Source organism: Echeneis naucrates, chromosome 17 (assembly GCF_900963305.1).
Source record: "Echeneis naucrates chromosome 17, fEcheNa1.1, whole genome shotgun sequence".
Lineage (NCBI taxonomy): Eukaryota > Metazoa > Chordata > Actinopteri > Carangiformes > Echeneidae > Echeneis > Echeneis naucrates.
The window spans coordinates 180,879-200,776 of record NC_042527.1 but is presented as its reverse complement, the minus strand read 5'-3'; the positions used below and the strand labels follow the sequence as shown (position 1 = coordinate 200,776).

At 40.8% G+C, this 19,898-nt stretch overlaps 1 protein-coding gene across 1 annotated transcript; it reads left to right on the top strand.

Moving 5' to 3' along the window:
- The first annotated feature begins 248 nt into the window (after positions 1-248).
- LOC115057482 (peptidase inhibitor 15-like) lies at positions 249-18,356 on the top strand. Its single transcript, XM_029524628.1, has 5 exons — positions 249-500; positions 9,190-9,308; positions 11,695-11,827; positions 14,483-14,598; positions 17,993-18,356. Exons 1-5 carry the CDS (start codon positions 249-251, stop codon positions 18,126-18,128), a joined length of 756 nt encoding a protein of 251 aa, XP_029380488.1. The 3' UTR covers positions 18,129-18,356.
- The last annotated feature ends 1,542 nt before the right edge of the window (positions 18,357-19,898 follow it).

Genomic DNA, 19,898 nt, shown 5'->3' with positions numbered 1-19,898 from the left:
AAGTTATCTGACTTCAGCCTTAAGCTATGACACATTATTATAATTTTAATTTCATCGAATCCTCCTGAATTTAAGGGCAGTGTTTTATTTTGAAAAACAGCGGGGTGGGTTGTGAACCCAGTCCCCTTAGGAGATCCTCACCAGGGTAAACAGAGTCAACTCCTCCACCGAGCTGCTTGTGGACCTTCAGAGATACGCATCTCCTGTCGGTTCCGTTCTTGTACCTGACAAATCTCACAGGTGTAAATATGAGGGGCGTTTGTTTTATGTTCTGGGCAGTCCTGCTGGGAGGAATCAGCGGGCAAGCTTTGAGCTCCACCGAATCCCAGTTGGCGCAACAGTCTGACGTGACTCCTGTGATAAAACCGGACTCGTCTCCCGAAGTCCTGAGAGTCCGGCGGAAAAGGTTCATCAGTCAGAGCGATATGGTGGCCATCCTGGACTATCACAACAAAGTCAGAGCCAGCGTCTTCCCACCAGCTGCAAACATGGAGTACATGGTAAAGTGATCAACACCATCACATCTTCATTCCATGTACAAGCTGTTTTTCATTATTTACCATATAAACTCAGATTAAATGTAGTCTCATTATGGCATAACAAAACTAATTGTGAATAATCAGTGTTGGACAATTTACTTTAAAAGGTAAGTAGGTACCGTTACTAATTACTGTCCCCACCTCCACCGCTCTTTAGCGGAACTTAAAATACACGTTCATGTTCAATTACAGGATGTCTGAGAAAGTTTGATTTATTTGACACTGACGTGGAGAGGGGTTTTGGGAACTATGCACAGGGCATAATGTGTATTTTACGATTCCATTCGTTCCTTTACTTTCTTGGAGGGAAAGTAATGGCGATACTTCCATTTAGAGAAGGCTACTTTCGGATTATTTTGGCTCGCCATTTTTATTTCTCGTTGACTGACTCACTTGTGTCGGTCATTCTGTGTCCAGCTACGCGTGCTTTCGATTTTCTGTTGACAACACCCGCCCACCTGTACATCTGATTGACTGACCATGAAATTTTACTGTACCTCAGCCTATCGTCATCATTTATGCAACGATAACAATCTTTGACTCTCGGCTCAGAGATCTAGTTGGTCTAGTGAAAAAACAACATCGATTATGGTAACGCGCCGCATTATTTACCTTTTTGGCAGTAAAGGTAACGGCATTATAGAGATGGAAAGCGTAATCAATTACAGTACTCTTTATTCCCATTACCGATTATTATTCATATTTACCCTTGTTGGTTCAGGAAAATTGTCACTTAAAAACGTTTAGCTTTCAGAATGTCCTTTTCACCGATAACCACAGGTGGCACGTTTTTGGCTTGTTCTTCAAACAAGAAGATTCAAGAATCTTGAATCTTGAAAGAGCTTCCAAAGCTCCCGTTCTTTGAATAATATAGGAGAAGAGGGCTAGGTTGGTATGCAACGATTTGTGGAAGGGGCACAGCTGAGGTGAAGCACTGTACCTGAAACTTCTTGAAGTGCTATAAGCTTCAGTAGGATATTTGAATAGATGTGAAGACAATGATGCCATTGGGAAGAACATGATTCAAACAGAATCTTTTCGATTCATTTGATAGCAAGGACAGGGGCATTGATCAGTAGGTCTGGTGTGTGAAAATGATGTGTTGTAATGAAAAAGTGTGAGATGCAGCTCCAATTTCCAAAACACATAATCATCAGTGAAAATGTCTCACATGGAGGCTCCAGCCTGAGCTCCCTCTTTATGTATTTAACAGGACTGTCATTTTATTGTTTAATTCTTATTCTCAAAGTTAACTAAATATATCACTGTTGTCTGAGTCTGGGCTTCAGCTGGTTCCTTCATTAGAAATGTTCCTGACCTGCCGCTGTACACATGACTAATCCACTGATAAATCTGCTGAAACCCAAAGAGATATATTATCTAAATAACTAATAAATGTATAACAGTTATTCACATGAATAAACCAAAATGTACAGTTCGTAAGATGAAATCATCATAAAATGTTATTTTATCTATAAAATTGTTATATTTCATACTGTACGTCAACAGATGCTGCAAGAATTAGCCACTTAGTATCTAGCAGAATGATAACAATCCCAGGTCAGTGTTGAATAATTTCTCTAGCTGCTGCTGTACAGAGCAACCTTGTCTCCAATGTGCAAAAGCCATTGCATTGAGTAGGATATGTAACAACAGGATGGATTATGCTAATTTGTTGTTTATGTTAGCTTTTTAATGTTTAGCTGAATGAAGCTTTATATTTATCATTGTCTGCTGAGACTCCATGAGGTGGTTTGGGTTGGAGAGTGGTACAAATGAAATGAACTCAAATTATGTGTCTTACAATATATCGTACCTACTGCTGTTTTAGTAACATTAACCAGGCTGCAAATGTTACTCAGCTAGTTGGCTAACTTCTTATCAAAGAATTAAAAAAAAATAAATAAAAAATCCACAGTTTAATGTTTGTGTGACCATTTTAATGAAAAGTGATATTATTTAGTAGGGATGAGCGAGCACACGTCTGTCCAACCATCTACATCATAGACATATATACATAGATGGTGTGTTGACTACTGCTGCTGCCAATTGGAGCGATGTGCCTACATGGTGGCCATCTTGGTACAGTGCCCCTTGCTCCTACAGCGCATTACATCTAATGACGTGTAGCACAATTTTAAGGGATCATAATTCACTCATATGTAATAAAGCACATTGTCAACATGTCAGCATATGCTCACGCAGGTTGTTTGTTACAAATGTTAGACAGATAAAAGACAAATAGAACAAAAGGAGCCCAAAAAACATTCAAGGTGTGTTCAAGTCTTTATTTAGGTAATTGCTTCATTTGATTACTATTATCATTATCACTATCATTACATCCATCGATTGTCACGCACACCACTCACAGAGTGAGTGGTGTTGGGCCTATTTATCGCACACCATGGATCGTGGATTAGTTTGCATAAGTCAAAATACCTGAAGAGGGCATGTCCTTGAAATTGGTGTTTCAACAAGACAATGACCCCAAACACACTTGTAAATGAACAAAATCTTGGTTCCAAACCAACAAAATTAATGTTATGGAGTGGCCAGCCCAATCCCTGGGCCTTAATCCAATCGAGAACTTGTAGGGTGACATCAAAAATGCTGTTTCTGAAGCAAAACCAAGAAATGCAAATGAATTGTGGAATGTTGTTCAAGAACCTTGGAGTGGAATAACACCTGAAAGGTGCCACAAATTGGCTGACTCCACTGCCACACAGGTGAAGCAGTTATCAAAACCTGCGGTCATAGAACTAAATATTAGTTATTCACAGGGTTGCTAAATCCTAGAAACAAAAGTTTGTACAAAATAGTTTTGAGTTTGTAAAGTCAACGGCAGACACTGCTATTTATTTTTTTTTTTATACACCCTTTTCAACTAATTGGCCAATTGCACAGCCTTAAGAGCATGCATATCACAAATGCTGGGTCTTGTTGGTTTTCTGAGAATCTACTGCAGCTACTGGTAACAATAAAAAATATACTAATAACAGTAATTCATCTGGTTAGTCACATTGGACTGCTATTATTTTGAACATTACTGTATATATGTCTGTTATCTACATTATCCGTATCCGTATTCATACTCATAGGGGACGGTACTGAGACCGGAGGTGGGCGTGGTCTACAAAAAAGTTGTATTTTTAAGTCAGAAATTTATATGCGTTGGCCAGAAGTTGCTATATTTACTGTAAGCCTCAATATATTTTAACTACAGCTTAATTTGTATTACACCAAGGTAAGAAGAGCGAGCCGACTGGAAAAAACTGACCCGGTGAAGAAACAGTGAGAATGAGAAACGCGATGTGGGCTGCATGTCACACAAACACTGCTTTTGTTTCCAATCAAGTTTTTACCCCATAAGCCCATAAAGTGGGGCAGATTTGAAAAGTTTGGGTTTTAAAAAGATATTTTAAAATGATGTAGAAGTGTGGGAGTAGCCTAACTTTTTATCGCTATTAGGTTAAATGATGTAGCTGTAAATATCGATGTATGTCACCTCCGGCCGTTCAGTGGGATCATTTCTCCATGAAAATGAAGGCAAACAGAAGGGACAATGAGAAAGTCCCACACATGTGGGTTTTTCATTGTACATTGTTAAAATAATCATCTGACATGTTGAAATAATATTCTAAGCTAACTACTGGACAGTGTATTTTAAATTTTGCCGCCGATTGTTTTCCCCTCCGGTGGGCGTGGCTTTCGGAGTATGACCCGTTGTGCTCTGTCCTATCACAGGACGCCCTGAGGAGGACTTTCTTTCAGCCCAGCACTGATATTGACTCATATTACTCGTATGGTACTCGTACTCATCAAAATTGCTATACATGTACCGCATACTCGTTTAAGCCGAGTGTCAGGCTCAACCCTAGTATTTAGTTAAATATGCCATTGGAAAAAATGCCAGACCGTCTAAAATAAACTATGTTTGAATAAAATGTGTCTATAAAGAAAATGAATGATGCACAAACATTTCCTGAACACTGAGTTTAAAATATGTCAGAAATATGGTGCACTTACTCTATTTGGATGACTATTTTTAAGAATGTGATAGTGAGTATTGGAGTCATAGAGTTCAGCTTGTGCTTGTTTGGCTGATTTATGTTCTGTATTTAATGTCTTTGTTCTTTTTTTTTTTCTTTTTTTTTTTTTCAGAGTGCTCACTGAACCTTTTGCTGTAAATAATTTTTTAAATACTGCTGAGCTCCAAGTTATGTCTCTCTTATGCACCGATTAAAAGCATGCAGGATTCAAGACTTACAATATCAATACTGTCCAAATTGAGATAAGAGGAACAGTCTGTGATTTCACTGGTAAACAAACACTGTTATTTACAATGAAACACTGAAGGGATGCGGACCTACTTGAAACATAGAACCAATAAGTGCTTTAGCAAGGGGCTCTGAAAATGGGCATGCAAGTGCTGCCTGTGGACACAGTCCCTGAATCAGTCCACAGTTGTCAATCCTCCCACCAAACAAACAATTTATCACTAGACATAAGGAGGACAGTTTATTCCACTGTTTATAGAATGTTTGAAAATTATTTACTTTTCTGTTTTAACTCCCTCTCATCTCAAAACTACAGTGCCAATACTGACGGTATCTTCATACAGGCACAAAGCCTGTTTTAGATTTTTTAGATCTGGATGGAACCAGTGTAAACCCTTCACCCTTCACACCCTTCACTTATACATGATCTGTTACTCAGTATGTGTGGTGAAATGAGGATTCACATCCTCTAGACTAGGGATGTCAAACTCAATCACACAAGGGGCCAAAACTCATAGCACACGGGCAAAACAGGAAAAAAAATGCATTGAACAGACTAAAATTAACCATGTTTTGAATAAAAATATGAACAGACAGACAGACAGGACACTATATTTTGCCCCCCAATATAAATTGAATTATAAATATTTTGTTATCCCTGAAAATATCTAGTGAAAACTAAAAAAAAAGTATATTTTTAAATTCTTAAATTACAGCCACATTAGCTCCACAAACAAGACACATTTTGTACACAATTGAAAATGTAAGGTTTAAAAGTGAAGTTAGGTTATGTATTCCAGTTGGTTCACAGGATGTGTATTTACAAGGTTTACACAGTTGATTGTTTGTGTGTCTGTGCTTTATTATTTACATATTTACAGGTTCAAATGGTTACACCTGTGGCCTGTGAAGGTTAAAACAGTATTAAATCTGCTTCTGTGGTTGTTACCTCATCACATTTAGATCTGCTTCAGTCTAGCCTGTGATTGGTTGGTTTAGTCACATGTGCCTTAGAGGCGAAGAAGTATGGTTCTTGTTAAGAGTCTGATGCTGGGAGCTTCAGTAAAAAGTGCTGCCTAAACATTTTCTGTCTCTTATCGCAGAGGCACACATCATTTTCTGTCTTCTGTGTTACATCTATGCAAATGAATGTTTAATATTTGTTAGTTATTAGAGTTATTTGACATTAAAGAGTACTTACATTTATTTTACCATTACGTATGGTTACATTTAGTTACATTTACACCGTTGTACAGTTACATGTGGCCCTTGATGAAAATGAGTTTGACACTCTAACCCTCTAACCCACTCTAGACCATCAGCAACATAAAAGGAACAATAGCAAAAAGAGTAGAGTCTGCTGAGCATCTTTGACCATATGTCTCAGCCTGTAGGATGATGACCTCTACCTGTACCCCGTCAAGACAGCAGTAATACATCAAGGAACCAAAGTTTCTGGTTGTGGACATTTCTCAAAACTTTACAAGGCATCCATAATTGATATTTGTACAAAGAGAGTATCACGAACAACGTGACAAGTGTCACTATAATGTGAATGTGAGTTTCAGTTCTCAGTTACTGTTCTCATTGTGTTGTTTTTGGCTGCAGAGAAACAGCTCAAAGACTTTACACTCTCAAACAGAGTTACAGCCAGCTGTTTGCTTCTGGAATAGAGAGACATCAGATAGAGGGGACTTGTTATACTTGTCATTGTTATAAGACCATTGGACCTGCCAGACTCCACTGTTCTGTCTAAGAGACACATACAAAGACACACATACAAACAGCATTCTAGATGGGCACAAGCCCATTTTTATATCCACGTTCAATAGGGCATTGTTCCACTGTTCAGTCTCTGCTGGCAAAAATTACGTGCTGTGGCTCATGAGGTAGAGCATGCTTGGTGGGTTCTTGACTAAGAATCTCCCTGTTGGGGAGCCGTTGCCATTGATACAGATGTGTCACCATCTGTACATCAGTGTGTGAAATGACAGCTGGAGCTGATGGTTGTGGTTGTGGTTGAAATGTTTTAATTGCTTCCTTTAAGTCCTGGAGATTGTGAGTATCCATTGGTCAGACTTGTTTGCCCAGCACATCCCACAGATTCTAGATTCAGTTGAGATCTGGGAAATTCGGAGCCCAGTGAACACCTTGAACTGGTTTTTGTTCCTCAGATCATTCCTGAACCATTGCAACAGAGAGGCAGGGAGCATTATCCTGCTGACAGAGGCCACTTTCATAAGGGAATACTGTTTCCATCAAAGGTTGGAAGTGGTCTGAACAATGTTTTGATTGATGGTACATGTTATAGAGTCCAGCCTTCAATCCTAATGATCATCAGTGGGCCTACCCAGGCATGACCCTGTCTGTGGTTCAGTGGTTTTCCTTCATTGGACCAATTTGGTTGATCCTCATGGCCATTGCAGACCAGGGTCATCCCACATAGCTGCAGTGTTGGAGATGTTCTGACTGAGTCGTCTACACGTAACACAGTTTGGTTCCAGTCAAAGTCTCTCATCCTCAAACATCACATTTACCACCAGTGCCATTTTTAATCAGCTGATCAATATTATTCTCTTCAGCTGTCAGTGGTAATAAATCAAATCAGATTTATTTATATAGCACCAAATTATAGAAAAGTTACATCAAGGCACTTTACATATAGAGCAGGTCTAGACCAAACTCTTTATAAAATAATTTCATGAGACTAAAACAAATCCCTTCATGAGCAAGCACTCATGACAGTGACAGTGTCAAGGAAAAACTTCCTTTAAGAGGCAGAAACCTCTGGCAGAACCAGGCTCGGGGGTGGGGGGGGGCAGCCATCTGCCTCGACTGGTTGGGTTGAGAGAGGGAGAGAGAGAGAGAGCAGCATGTGGGGCAGGGGGTGTAGTGTAGGGTGAGAATGAAAGCAGGAGAGGGAGATATTCAAAACAGGTATAGGCAGGAACATGATGCAGCATGAAGTACATGGAGATGATGCTGTAGTACGGAATTCATGAAGATAAGGGAGCAGCAGGTGTTGCAGGAACATGGGATGGTGACGAGGACAGGGAGAGAGGCGAGGAAATGAGAGAGACAGAGACTTCGGGAAAACATGGTTAGTAAATGCAGTAAACATGCTCAGAACTGGGGGAAACAGGGATTTTTAAGAAGCATGGTTATTGTCAGCGCACGGAAGGAGAGAGAGAGAGATATGCTCAGTCCTTCCCCCAGCAGTCTAAGCCTATAGCAGCATAGCTAAAGAATAGAGGATTAACTTTTTAACTATAAGCTCTCTCAGACAGAAAAGTTTTAAGCCTGATCTTGAAAATTGCGATACTGGAAGTTACTGGAAGTTGGTTCCATACAAGAGGAGGCTGATAACTGAAAGATTTACTCTTGGAGACTCTAGGAACCACAAGCAAACCTCCATCTAGAGAACAGAGTGGCCTGCTGAAGGCCTTTCAGAGACTTGTTTGGACATCCAGATAGTAATGAGTTACAGTAGTCCAGCCTAGAAGTTACAAATGCATGGACTAGTTTTTCTGCATCATCCGGAGAGAGGATGTTTCTGATTTTCCTAATGTTTCTCAGGTGGAAGAAAGCTGCCCTACTAACTTGTTTTATGTGAGGGACAAAGACACATAGATTAGATAATTATATAGGGTTTCTCTAAGGTGCTTCAGGCCGAGTACAATAACTTAGTATAAATAATTTAGCAGTAAAAAGTTACGGGTTATCTAGACTTTTATATCTTCAAGACATGTCTGCAGTTTGACTATCTGACTGACCTCATTTGGCTTCATTGATAAGTAAAGCTGAGTGTTGTCTGCATAACAGTGAAAGTTTATGCTGTGTTTCCTCATAATGTTCTTTAGCGTAAGCAGATAGATAAAGAGGATTAGTCCAAGTGCCCAACCCTGTGGGACTCCATGACTGACTATATTGCATGAGGAGGAGCTGTTGTTAGCATGAACAAACTGATATCTCTCTGATAAACAGGTTTGGAACCACCTTAGTGCAGTTCCTTTAATGCCAATTTCATGTTCCAGTCTCTGTAATAAATATTATGAACTAATGCAGATCTAAGAGGAGAAGTATGGAGGCTGATCCATTGTCTGAAGCCATTAGAATATCATTGGAGACTTTACCCAAAGATAAGGTCAAATCAATCAGATCTAGAATGAACGGCTCAATTAAGTTAAAAAATCTCTTTCAAGAGGCTAGTAGGTACTGGCTCTTATAGACAGGTTGATCATCTGGATGTTGAAACTATAGAATGTTATGGTTGATCTATGTATGATGTGCCGAGCAAAGTGGATTAAGGTGCGGCCCCTGAAACAGCTCCTCCCCTGTGCTGGAGTGACTGTCTTCTCAACTCTTCTCAACAGGTGTGGGACAATAATCTGGCCCAGATGGCTGAGGCCTGGGCTGCTACATGTATGTGGGCACATGGACCAGCATACCTTTTGCAGTTCTATGGACAGAACCTGTCAGTGAGGACCGGGGGGTGAGTGCAGCTTTAAAGTACTTTGATGAAGAATGAACAGTAAAGTTATCCACCAGGTCCCAGAGTTACGTTTAACCCTGAACATAGTGATGCACATTTGGTTAATGTAGTTTCTATCTTCCCTGACTCATGTCTCCTCCTCATATCTTAGATGCTCTCTCTGGGGTCACATTAGAAGCAATGATGGAGTGACAGGACTTGACACACAACACATCACCTTTGTAATATGTATAAAAATAACCAAACCTAGCACAAAAAGTAAGGAAATTGATGTTTGGTAGATTATCTCTTTGTTATAACAGTGGGTGTTGCCAATAAATGTTATACTGAAAGCCAGTTTATTTCCCTTTCAAATTCTTCCACATTTGTAAGCAACATGCATTTGTGGGGTGAGCAGCAGAGCTGAGTTTTTGGGTGTTGCCCATGAAAGCGTTGCCAAATCTCCTCTGCTAATGCCAAACAGCTTATTTTGCTGTTGCTATTCACTCTTGTTTTGAGCTTTTTGTAGCACCTGTGAGCATGGGCCCTGTTACAGCCGTCAGTATGTGTCTGCACCAAGAATTGGCATGCCACGTTTGACTGATCTGGATAGGGCCCCTGCGATAAGGAAACTTCAAGCTGGTGCTCCGCAAAACCAAGTTGCAGCATTATTTAGAGTGAGCCCTAGTACCATCTGAAGTACCAAGTGAAGACTGAGTTCCATATAATGGGGGATATCAGAGAAAGGCTGCTACGTTTCATCACCCTGTCAGCACTTAGGTACAATAGGCTGTCTTCTGTCTTTTGGTGGAGACAGTATGATGGTGTGGTGCCTCCCTCACTGGAAAAACCAGGCTTCTCATCATTGGGGGTGATCTCTTGACAAATGTAGAAAGATATTGAGTTAAGATTCAGGAACCAGTGCCATGTCTCCACAGTCTGGGACTGAACTCAACCACAGAGTGGGGTTTGTCAGAGACTACTTCCAGAATTTGGGAGTGGAGAGGATGGAATGGCCTGCCAGCAGTTCTGACCTCAGCCCTGTTGAACACTTGTGGGATCAGCCTGGGCGTGATGTTCGAATATTGCTGGTTGAAGAATGGGATGCCATCCCACAGCAGTGCGTGACCAGGCTGGTGACCAGCATGAGGAGGAGGTGCCAGGCTGTTGTGGCTGTGTATGGTTCTTCCACATGCTACTGAGGCTCCTGTTTGTTAAATGAATAAATTGTTAAATTGCCAATATGACTTGTTTCTTCAAACTTCAATTGTACAATCCAATAAACACCAAACAAGGGTCAAAGGCAGAATAAGCTTTTTGGCATTGGCAGAGAAGATTTGGCAAATTTGTCCTGGCCGCACCCCACAAACTCATCTCAACTGCTCATCTCACAAAAGCATGTAGCTTTCAGATGTGGCACCATTTAAAAGGGAAATCGACAGACTTTCCAACGGTATAAGACTTATTGGCATTGTTACAACAAAGAAATACCAAACACAAATTCCTTTACTTTAGAGTAACCTGCCACTTGTGTCACAAGTGAACATGGAGTCCTGAAGTTGATGTGTTGAAGCAGGAAAAATTGTAAAATGTAAAGATCTGAGAGACTTGGACAAGAACCAAACTGTGATTTGCTGAAGACTGAGTCACATCATCTCCAAAACTGCAGCTCTGTGGCATGATCCTGGTCAGCAGAGACCAGGACCAAACAAAAGTCTTCCAAGGAAGAAAAAACAATCAATCAGAGACGAGATCATGGTTCATGATGGGTGTAGAGGGTGAAGGCATGACTGTGTGGTCTGATAGTAGTAGTAGATCCACTGAAGCTCACTCTACTGGAGAATTACATGCTGGTTCTGATAGAAAGGTGTCAGAAGGTCCCAATTTGTAATATAGAGGGCTGTGTAGCTGTAGTCTGGACTGTAGGATCAGGTTTTTTTCATTATGTGATGGCCTGGTGCTTGTGCATTGCTCAATGAGGAAGTTATGGCACAAGGATGCATTACGGGAAGAAAACAAGCTGGCAGTATGCTGCATTGGACAGTGTTGTGGGTCAGATCATTTGTGTGGACACATAGCACTGATTTAAACATTGTCCAACCCTTCATGGAAACAGTATTCCCTGATGGCAGTGGTCTCTTTCAGCAAAATAATGCTCCCTGCTTCATTGCAACATGGTTCAGGAATGATCTGAGGAACAAAAACCTGTTCAAGGTATTGACTTGGTTCCAATTTCCACAGATTTCAATCCAGTCCAGAATCTGCGGGATCTGCTGGACAAATAGGTCTGATAAGTCCCGGCAAAAGGGGAACCTACCCAGTACTAGGCAGGTTGTCATAATGTTGTGGCTGATCAGTGTAAATTACTCCCCTTGATGAACAACCTCCATGCTCTCTATCATCACAGGTACCAGTCCATTCTGCAGCTGGTCAAACCCTGGTACGATGAAGTCAATGACTATGTGTTCCCCTACCCTCACCTGTGCAATCCCAACTGCCCACTGCTCTGCTACGGACCCATGTGTACACACTACACACAGGTAAATCAAATCAAATCAAATCAAATCAGATTTATTTGTATAGCGCCAAATCATAACAAAGTTACATCAAGGCACTTTACATATAGAGCAGGTCTAGACCAAACTCTTTATAAATTTATTTAAAGAGACCCAACAGATCCCCCGATGAGCAAGCACTTGGCAACAGTGGCAAGGAAAAACTTCCTTTAAGAGGCAGAAACCTCGAGCAGAACCAGGCTCAGGGGGGCGGCCATCTGCCTCAACCGGTTGGGTTGAGAGAGAGAGAGAGAGAGAGAGAGACAGAGAGAGACAGGCAGGCAGGCATTGGAGGGGGGGGGGTGTAGGCAGGAACATGTTGTTGCATGAAGTTCATGGAGTTGAGCTGTATTACAGAATTCATGCTATATGGGACCAGCAGGTGTTGCAGGAACATGGGATGGAGATGAGTCACCACCTGCAGGATGAGGACAGAGAGAGAGAGGAGAGGAACTGGGAGAGACAGAGACTTTGGCAGAACATGGTTAGTAAATGCAGTATAAATGCTTAGAACTGGGTGAAACGTTTTTTTTTTGTTTTTTTTTTTAAGAAGGATGGTTTTTATCAGCACATGCAAGGAGGGAGTAAGAAAGAAAAGACACTTTTATTCACATATTTATGTATGGGCCACATTTAAGTAATAGCCATTCACCTTATAAACCTTTACTGTTGTGTAGGCATCACACAACCCTGCCAGCATTAAGTTACATCTGGAATTAACAGCAGGGATTGTTAGCCCCCTTGCATAAAGATAAGTGCTATTATTCATACATAAAGTGATTAACCGCCACTATGATTTATCATGGTAGAGAGAGAAACTGCTCGTATTTTGTCAGCTGTTTCTAAGAGAAGAGAGAGAGAATATACTTCTTTACACTGGAGTAATGTGCATCCCAGTATTTTGCCAATTGAATCACTCATTTTCACACCCATATGTGAAGCCTTTGAGGTGAGCTCACTGACTGGCTGTTATTAAGTATGTTTTCATGCACAGTTAAGTCAAGCTATGGATATAGCTCAATAAAGCCATCTAATCTGACTTCTGTCCCATGCACAGCAGTGAAATCAGTTTATTTGTTGAAATCATATTGCCTCCACTACGATAGGTGGCGATATGCACTCTTTAGGCTTGTGAGTAATAGGTCACTTACGATTGACCAATGACGTCACAGACCACAACAGAGGTGGAAAGACAAAAAGACCGGTGAGCTAGCAAGTTAGTGACTCAGAGGTAAACTAGCACGACAATGTACAACTACCTTGTAAATTTGTACATAACTTTGCCATATTAGCCGGCTGCTTTTGTCTGACTACCTACATTTGCGTTTACATTTTAAATGCTGTTTGACTTCCGGGTTATAGCTTGGTGTGAAACTTAAACACATGTGCAGATCACCTCCTGCAGTTCCAGTCCGACTGTGCATATACATGCAGTAGTAGATCGACCTTCAATTGCATTATCAGTTAGTTAGTTAGTCCGATAATTTTCAGTTCAGATTCAGCCAAGGTAATGTGTTTACATGTACTTTAAAAGTCTAGCTTTGGTTGGACTGACGCTGTAATTATTAATATTTTTTTTTTAGGTGTCATGTAAACTTACTGATGGGTGACGGATAAGTTTTGATAGATTTTCAGTGCAGCGAGTCCTTGGATTCCACAGGTGGTGATTTGAGTGTGTCCCTGGGAAATTCAATGGTTTTCTAATTAAAAAGACAAAAAAAAACAACCAAATTAAATTCCAAATCTAAAAAGTTAATTGGAAAACTACTGTCACAGGAGCATAGGGTTAAAAAAATTCTAAAAACAGCAAAATGCTGACTGAGCTCTTTGTTGTGAGGCCTGGTTCATAAGACAACCAAACACTTCACATAGTGACTACAACTGTCTTTACTCATTTGAGGTTAAATCTGGTTAATTCATCCACCCAGTTTTCATGCTTTGTCCTTTGTAGATTTTGGCTTTATAGTTCAAAGCTCACTGTCTAAAGTTCATGACACAAATTAATTCATGAGACTCACTATCTGTAAAACTCAGTTACTGCTCTTGGACAGCACCTCATTAATGCCAAATGTTGCTACCCCACACCTCTAATCTGGGTTCACTGACTCCAGATCAGATAACTGCTGCAGTGATGTCATTTCATGTTATAACCAGTGTGACTGTGACGTTTTCAGTATGGAGGAAAATTTATGGAGGTGAGGCCCAAACAGTTCAGTAACCACCAACCAAACAAGTGTTAATTGGCTGAGAAAATTCCTAAAGTGAATATTTCACACTTCTGCTTGAAATGAATGGATAGTAATGCTCATTTGAACTCTTTAAATTACTTAAAGCTCACAAGTTTAAAGTTCAAACAACTAAAATTATGGGGCATGGAAGCAGAATTTTAAATGTCTGACAGTAAGTTAAAGTCAGGAGATGACTCAAGAGAATGATCAAGGAGCATCTATCCATGAGCTTCAGGAGCCGAGCCTAGCTGAGGCTGGCCAGCAGACACACAGACCGCATGTAAACTCCACTGAGAGAGGCTCCAGCCAGCAGCAGCTTCTGACTCTGTGACAACAGCACCAATGCCTGTTCAGCTACACACCTTTGGACTGGTTGAATGTAAATTTGATGGTGTGTTGCTGTGTGTTTCAGATGGTGTGGGCCTCCACCAGCAGAGTGGGTTGCGCAGTGCAGACCTGCAACAGCATGATTGTATGGGGAGCTCTGTGGACTGAAGCCACATTTCTCGTCTGCAACTACTCACCGAAGTGAGTTGACCCTTTGCCATTCATATATATATATATATATATATATATATATAGTGATCTGTTTTCCTGGATACATTTTCAACCTTTTGGGGCCTGAATATTTTTTGACTACTCCCATCAGAGCTCTCTCCATCCTGTTTAAAATCTGTGGTAAACTTGTGAGAAGTTCAATAAGAAGTTCAGGAAGTGCTGAGGTTTGCATTGCTTTGTTAAAGATCCATATGGCCAATTTCCTGAGTAGGGTGAAGATGAAAGATTTTCACTGTATCAATATTGGATAAAGAGATGGTGACCTGAGATCTGATAGCTTAGCTTGAGAACTGGAAGTGAACCTTTGCCAATGCCAAAGGTGGAGGAAGTGGAGAAGTTTGCTGACAGCCTTGGTCTGGAGCTTGTGTTAGGCGGAGCATCATGATGAGGTGTTGCCTCCATTATCCATCTGTTTGTGGACAGATCTCATCCTGAAACCAACCATCTGATTGTGCTTTTGAGAGAATATCTCTTTCCCACGCTTTTGTGCCGATCCTCCATGTGAACCACCCATTTCAGACTAATCAATGTATCATCTTCACGCAGACCCCATATATATAGCATGATGTTTGCTTTGCATTCCTTTTACTCTGAGCACAATGAGTAGGCCACTGACCCAGCGGTTCTCTGTCGAAGAGGTTCTGGTCCAGCTTTTTGGACATGATGAAGAGGGCATTGAAATTGAACCAGAGATAGAAGAGGATGTCTCGGAAGTGGAAGACAACCTAGATTTTGATCCAGACTTTGAGGAGACTGACCAGTCAACAGATGGAGAGCTAGAGGCATCTGAAGAACAGGCACCTGAGGAGACATTCCAGTCCAAGAGTGGACACTTGCTCTGTCCTTTATCCCCCCCAGGACAGAGGAAGTAGAGCAAGAGTGGAAAACATCATAAAGATGACGCCAGGGCCAACACGGTATGCAACATCTCGTGTGGATGACATCAAGTCCAAATTCCAACTCTTTTTACCAGAGTCAATTGAAGGAATTATACTGGAGATGACAAACCTGAAGGGGAAGCGTGTGTTTGGGGACACCTGGAGAGAAATCAACCTGGTAGACCTCCAAGCCTACATAGGTCTGTTGATTTTAGCTGGAGTATATCGCTCAAACAATGAGGCTACAAAAAGTCTGTGGGATGCAGAGTCTGGGAGGCCTATATTCTGGGCAACTATGTCCTTACAACAGTTTCATGTCCTTTCAAGAATTATTCGATCTGATGACAGAGATACACGACCCGTCTGCTGGCAAAATGACAAACTGGCTGCAATCAGGAACATTTGGGACAGGTGGGTGGAGCGCCTACCACTTATGTACAATCCAGGCCCTAAAAAGTATTTCCCATCTTGGATGTTTCCCCTATATTGATAAATGTAATTATGGTCAATATAATTTGGCTTTAGAAGACTGACTACTTAAAAATGCACCTGATGAGTAAATGACTCAGAGTCATAGGTTATTGTGAGGCCTTGGTCTTGATACCATAGCTACTGCACTAAATCTTGCAGGCCTTCAAAAGCTCAGATGGCTCCTCCAGACACAGCTGTGTTGTTCCGCTGATACTACTAGAACAAAGGCAATTGAGTAGCAGACCTTTGGTGAAGCCTGGAAGTCTTCAAAACAATGCGACTACACGGGATGTGCTTCAACTTTCTCTGGTGTTGGTGAAAAACATTTTAGACCTTGCAGAGTATGTGGAACCTGCTGAGGAATTTATTGAAGTAGTTGGGGTTATTTCTGCACTTTTGACCAAGATAATGACCACAAATTTAGAAGAAGTACTCCACCACTTCAGACACAACTACACACCAGGACCAGGACGTTTGGTATGTAACATACCATACAGGTCTTGAGCACATATTTGAAGTAAACCTAAGTAGCAAGAGGACTGTATGCTGTAATTGAAGCTGAACACTAGTTGGCACTGGTAGACTTTGATTTGAGCTTTGAATATTTTTCGGTACAACCAGGGAGAAGTCATTGAAGTAAAAAGAAGGTTGAGTCAACAGAAGTATATCAGAATTCCTAGCTACATTGCACCATAAAGACAAGACAGTAAAGACAACCTTCATCCAAGCCACCCAGAGAAAAGGTTGTTGGGGGAAAAAAAAAATAGAAAATGGGTACAAACTAGAGGTGGGCAAGTGAAGCCTCATGAAGCACTGAGGCTTTCCTAACAATTGTGCCGAAAAAGATTCAAAGTTCAAGACGACATGTGTGATGTGTTTTTAAGGAAAACCTTTAAAGATAATGGTTTGTCATTTGGGGACTTGTATGGTTGTTTTGGAATGATTATTCACGGAAGCAGACAAGTTAGTTGTCTTCTCGGGTTTTCATTGAGAAGTGTAACTTTTTCTACTGTCGCAGGCTTCAGGCAGCTCCCCTTCTGGCTGACCAACTCCCCAGATTTGGAAAATATGCTTTCACAGGGAACAGATTATGCTGGGATGCACAGATACTTGCAAGTCTTCTCACAACCCCATTTTGAAGCATAATGATGCATCTTATATAGCTGGTATGGTACCAAACCACTCAAATCTGTCAAACCTGTCAAGCTGTCATTGGCTCAGAATGCAGTGAATTGCCATGAGCCAATGCCACACGCTGAAAGACTATGAGCCAATGAAAAGCTTTGACACATTTTGAAGCAATGAAGCGTGAAGCGAAACAGCGATGACGTTTGAGGCTTCGCATGTCATCGGTCACGTGACACTGGTGTTTTGATACAAGCTCCAACACGGCGGTTCGAATCACTCCGCTTCAGGAAGGGTGACACAAGCTCCAAAGCCTCGTCATCTTTTGCCCATCACTAGTACAAACAAATTTATTCTGGAGTTCAGTTAAGGTCATCATTAGGAATTGGAAGGAATATGGCACATGTTCACAAACTAATGGTGTTAGACATGTTACTTTAAAGTAATTTTTTGAGTAATTAGTTATACTTACTAGTTACTACTCTCAAGAAGTAACACAGCATACATTCATACATTCATACAGCATAATTTCTATGAACTTAAATCAGCATCGTATGCTCCTGCCTGCACCTGTATTGCATACCCCTCCTCCTGCTTTCATTCTCTACCTACTCTCCCCAACTTTGGTCCTGGACTGGAGTTTACCCAAAGACATAAAGGAGCCTTGAAAGATCAATTTGTCTGCCTGATTCTGCCTGCCTTTTTGGATCTTGACCATTTGCTACCTCCTGGATTATAGAGTTTGCTTTACGGACTTGGTATTTCTGCCTTGCTTCTCTTTTGCACTTTGGTCCACACACACCTGGTGATCAGACAAACCTCTGTCTGGAGAATGTATTTGTTAGACTGACTCCACTTTGCCGATTGTTATGCTCTTGTTTCTTCCGCAGAGGAAACTGGATTGGAGAGGCCCCGTATAGAGTGGGGGTTCCCTGTTCAGCCTGTCCTTCCAGCTATGGAGGAACCTGCAGCAACAATATGTGCCTTCCAGCTGTGCAGTCCAACTACATGTACTGGTTCAAGTAAAAGAGGAGACTGCTGTTGATGTATGATGTATTGTACAGGTTGTTCATTTCACACTTTGGTGAGCTATCACGCATATGTAAATGTATCCATTCAAATTAATTCAGTCCATTTAATTTTTACACTGATAAAATAAAGTAATATTAATATGTATGTGCTGTTTACTGACACTATTTTCAGTGTTATTTACTACTCAATGTACACCAAACTATACCAAATGAACAGGCTTATGTACCACAATCTGTTGCGAATATATTGGACACACTATTATGATTAACACATTCTACTATTCTGTTTGGAATAAACCTGGGTACAGTCTATTTGTATTTTGGTATTAGCCTTCAATTTATGAGCTCTTGAGCAGAGTGATCCAGCATTACAAGGATGTTTAACAGGGCCAAGGTCTGTGATAATGAGAGGCCTGAAGGGTTAAAAGTTACATTAGAAAAAGGTAAGCAAATTAAGTGGTTGCATTTTTTTTTCTTGTGTATTTCTTATGTATTTTATGAAGCACAGCATGGAAAGACAATTTTTTAATTTTGACTGTCTGGACATTTGTCATATCCTGTTTGATATTGAAATTACTTGTTAGGATGGTGGATCACATTGTCTTCAGAGGGTATTATCTATGGTCTATGGTGGAAACCCAACACAGAAAGGCTCAGCACCACTAAACTGAACAGCACCATGCCACCTACTTTATGGACCAGATCAAACCAAACCGACACATCAGTAAAGCAGAAGGCATGACTTTCCTTTGGTTGTAGTAGTAAAACCCTATCACTAGATGACAGCAATGAGCTGTGTGCAGCCCAAAAAGAGGAGGGCAGATTGTAACTGGTAAAGGGATGGGATGAAATTTGTGTCTCAAGCCTGATAATGGGCTTAAACAAGAAAAAGTGACCCCTGGAATGACCGCTCCAGTTCACAGTTGACATAAAGGCAGTAATGGACATGAAAAGCAGCTCTCAATTGGTCAGTCAACAATAACAATAGATAATAGGACACAAATCAGACAGAATTTCAAGTGCAGAAAAACATGATTATCTTAAATTGAACTTCCCAAACAATGGTGGACAATATTGTGTTTCTTTTCATTGCCTTCAAGCCAGAGAGAGTGTCGACTGAAGGCCAGAGGCAGCAGATTGACTGTTCTATTTACAGCAGGTATGAACCATTCAGAGGAGAATCACTCCATTTTATCTTCAGCTTATCCTGTAGAATAGCCAGAGGAGGCTTCTGCAGATGTAGCTTCTTCTACATCCAGAGATCAATCTGTAAAAAAAATAAACAGTTCGCTAAAACTCAGAAAGCTTCACTTCTTTTTCATATTCTTCTTATAGTACTACTCGTAGGGAACAGTTTGACATTTCACTCTTAATGACATGGGTGAAGTGACAGAAGAAACGGAAACCTAGACAATATAGCCAGCAGCTGGCTTTAGGCTAAAGCTAAGAGAAGAAACAGTTAGCCTGGCTCAATCCAAAGAAAACGCAAGGAGGTGGCTCCAAGCTTTTCTATGTAAAAGCCCTGAAAAGGCAGTATCAATATGTAAACAAATATTTGTAATTAGTCAGTTGTCAATATACACGCAATGCAAACATACTACAGCACAAACTATACAATAAATACATACGGTAGACATAGAAATAGTCTGTCTGCTTAATCACCTGTTGTTTCAGCCTGGAGATATCTTGGTATTTTCTTTGATGTACTTTTCCCTTACACACTGTCGGCAGCTGGTAAAAATGATAAAATCCTATATATCAAAAT

What these genes read in the sequence shown, in the direction of transcription:
- LOC115057482 (XM_029524628.1), top strand. Translation starts at nt 249, where the DNA reads ATGAGGGGCGTTTGTTTTATGTTCTGGGCAGTCCTGCTGGGAGGAATC. An exon ending in TGTGTACACACTACACACAG is followed by an intron (nt 11,828 to 14,482) that starts GTAAATCAAATC and finishes TGTGTGTTTCAG; the next exon opens with ATGGTGTGGGCCTCCACCAG. An exon ending in GTCTGCAACTACTCACCGAA is followed by an intron (nt 14,599 to 17,992) that starts GTGAGTTGACCC and finishes TTTCTTCCGCAG; the next exon opens with AGGAAACTGGATTGGAGAGG.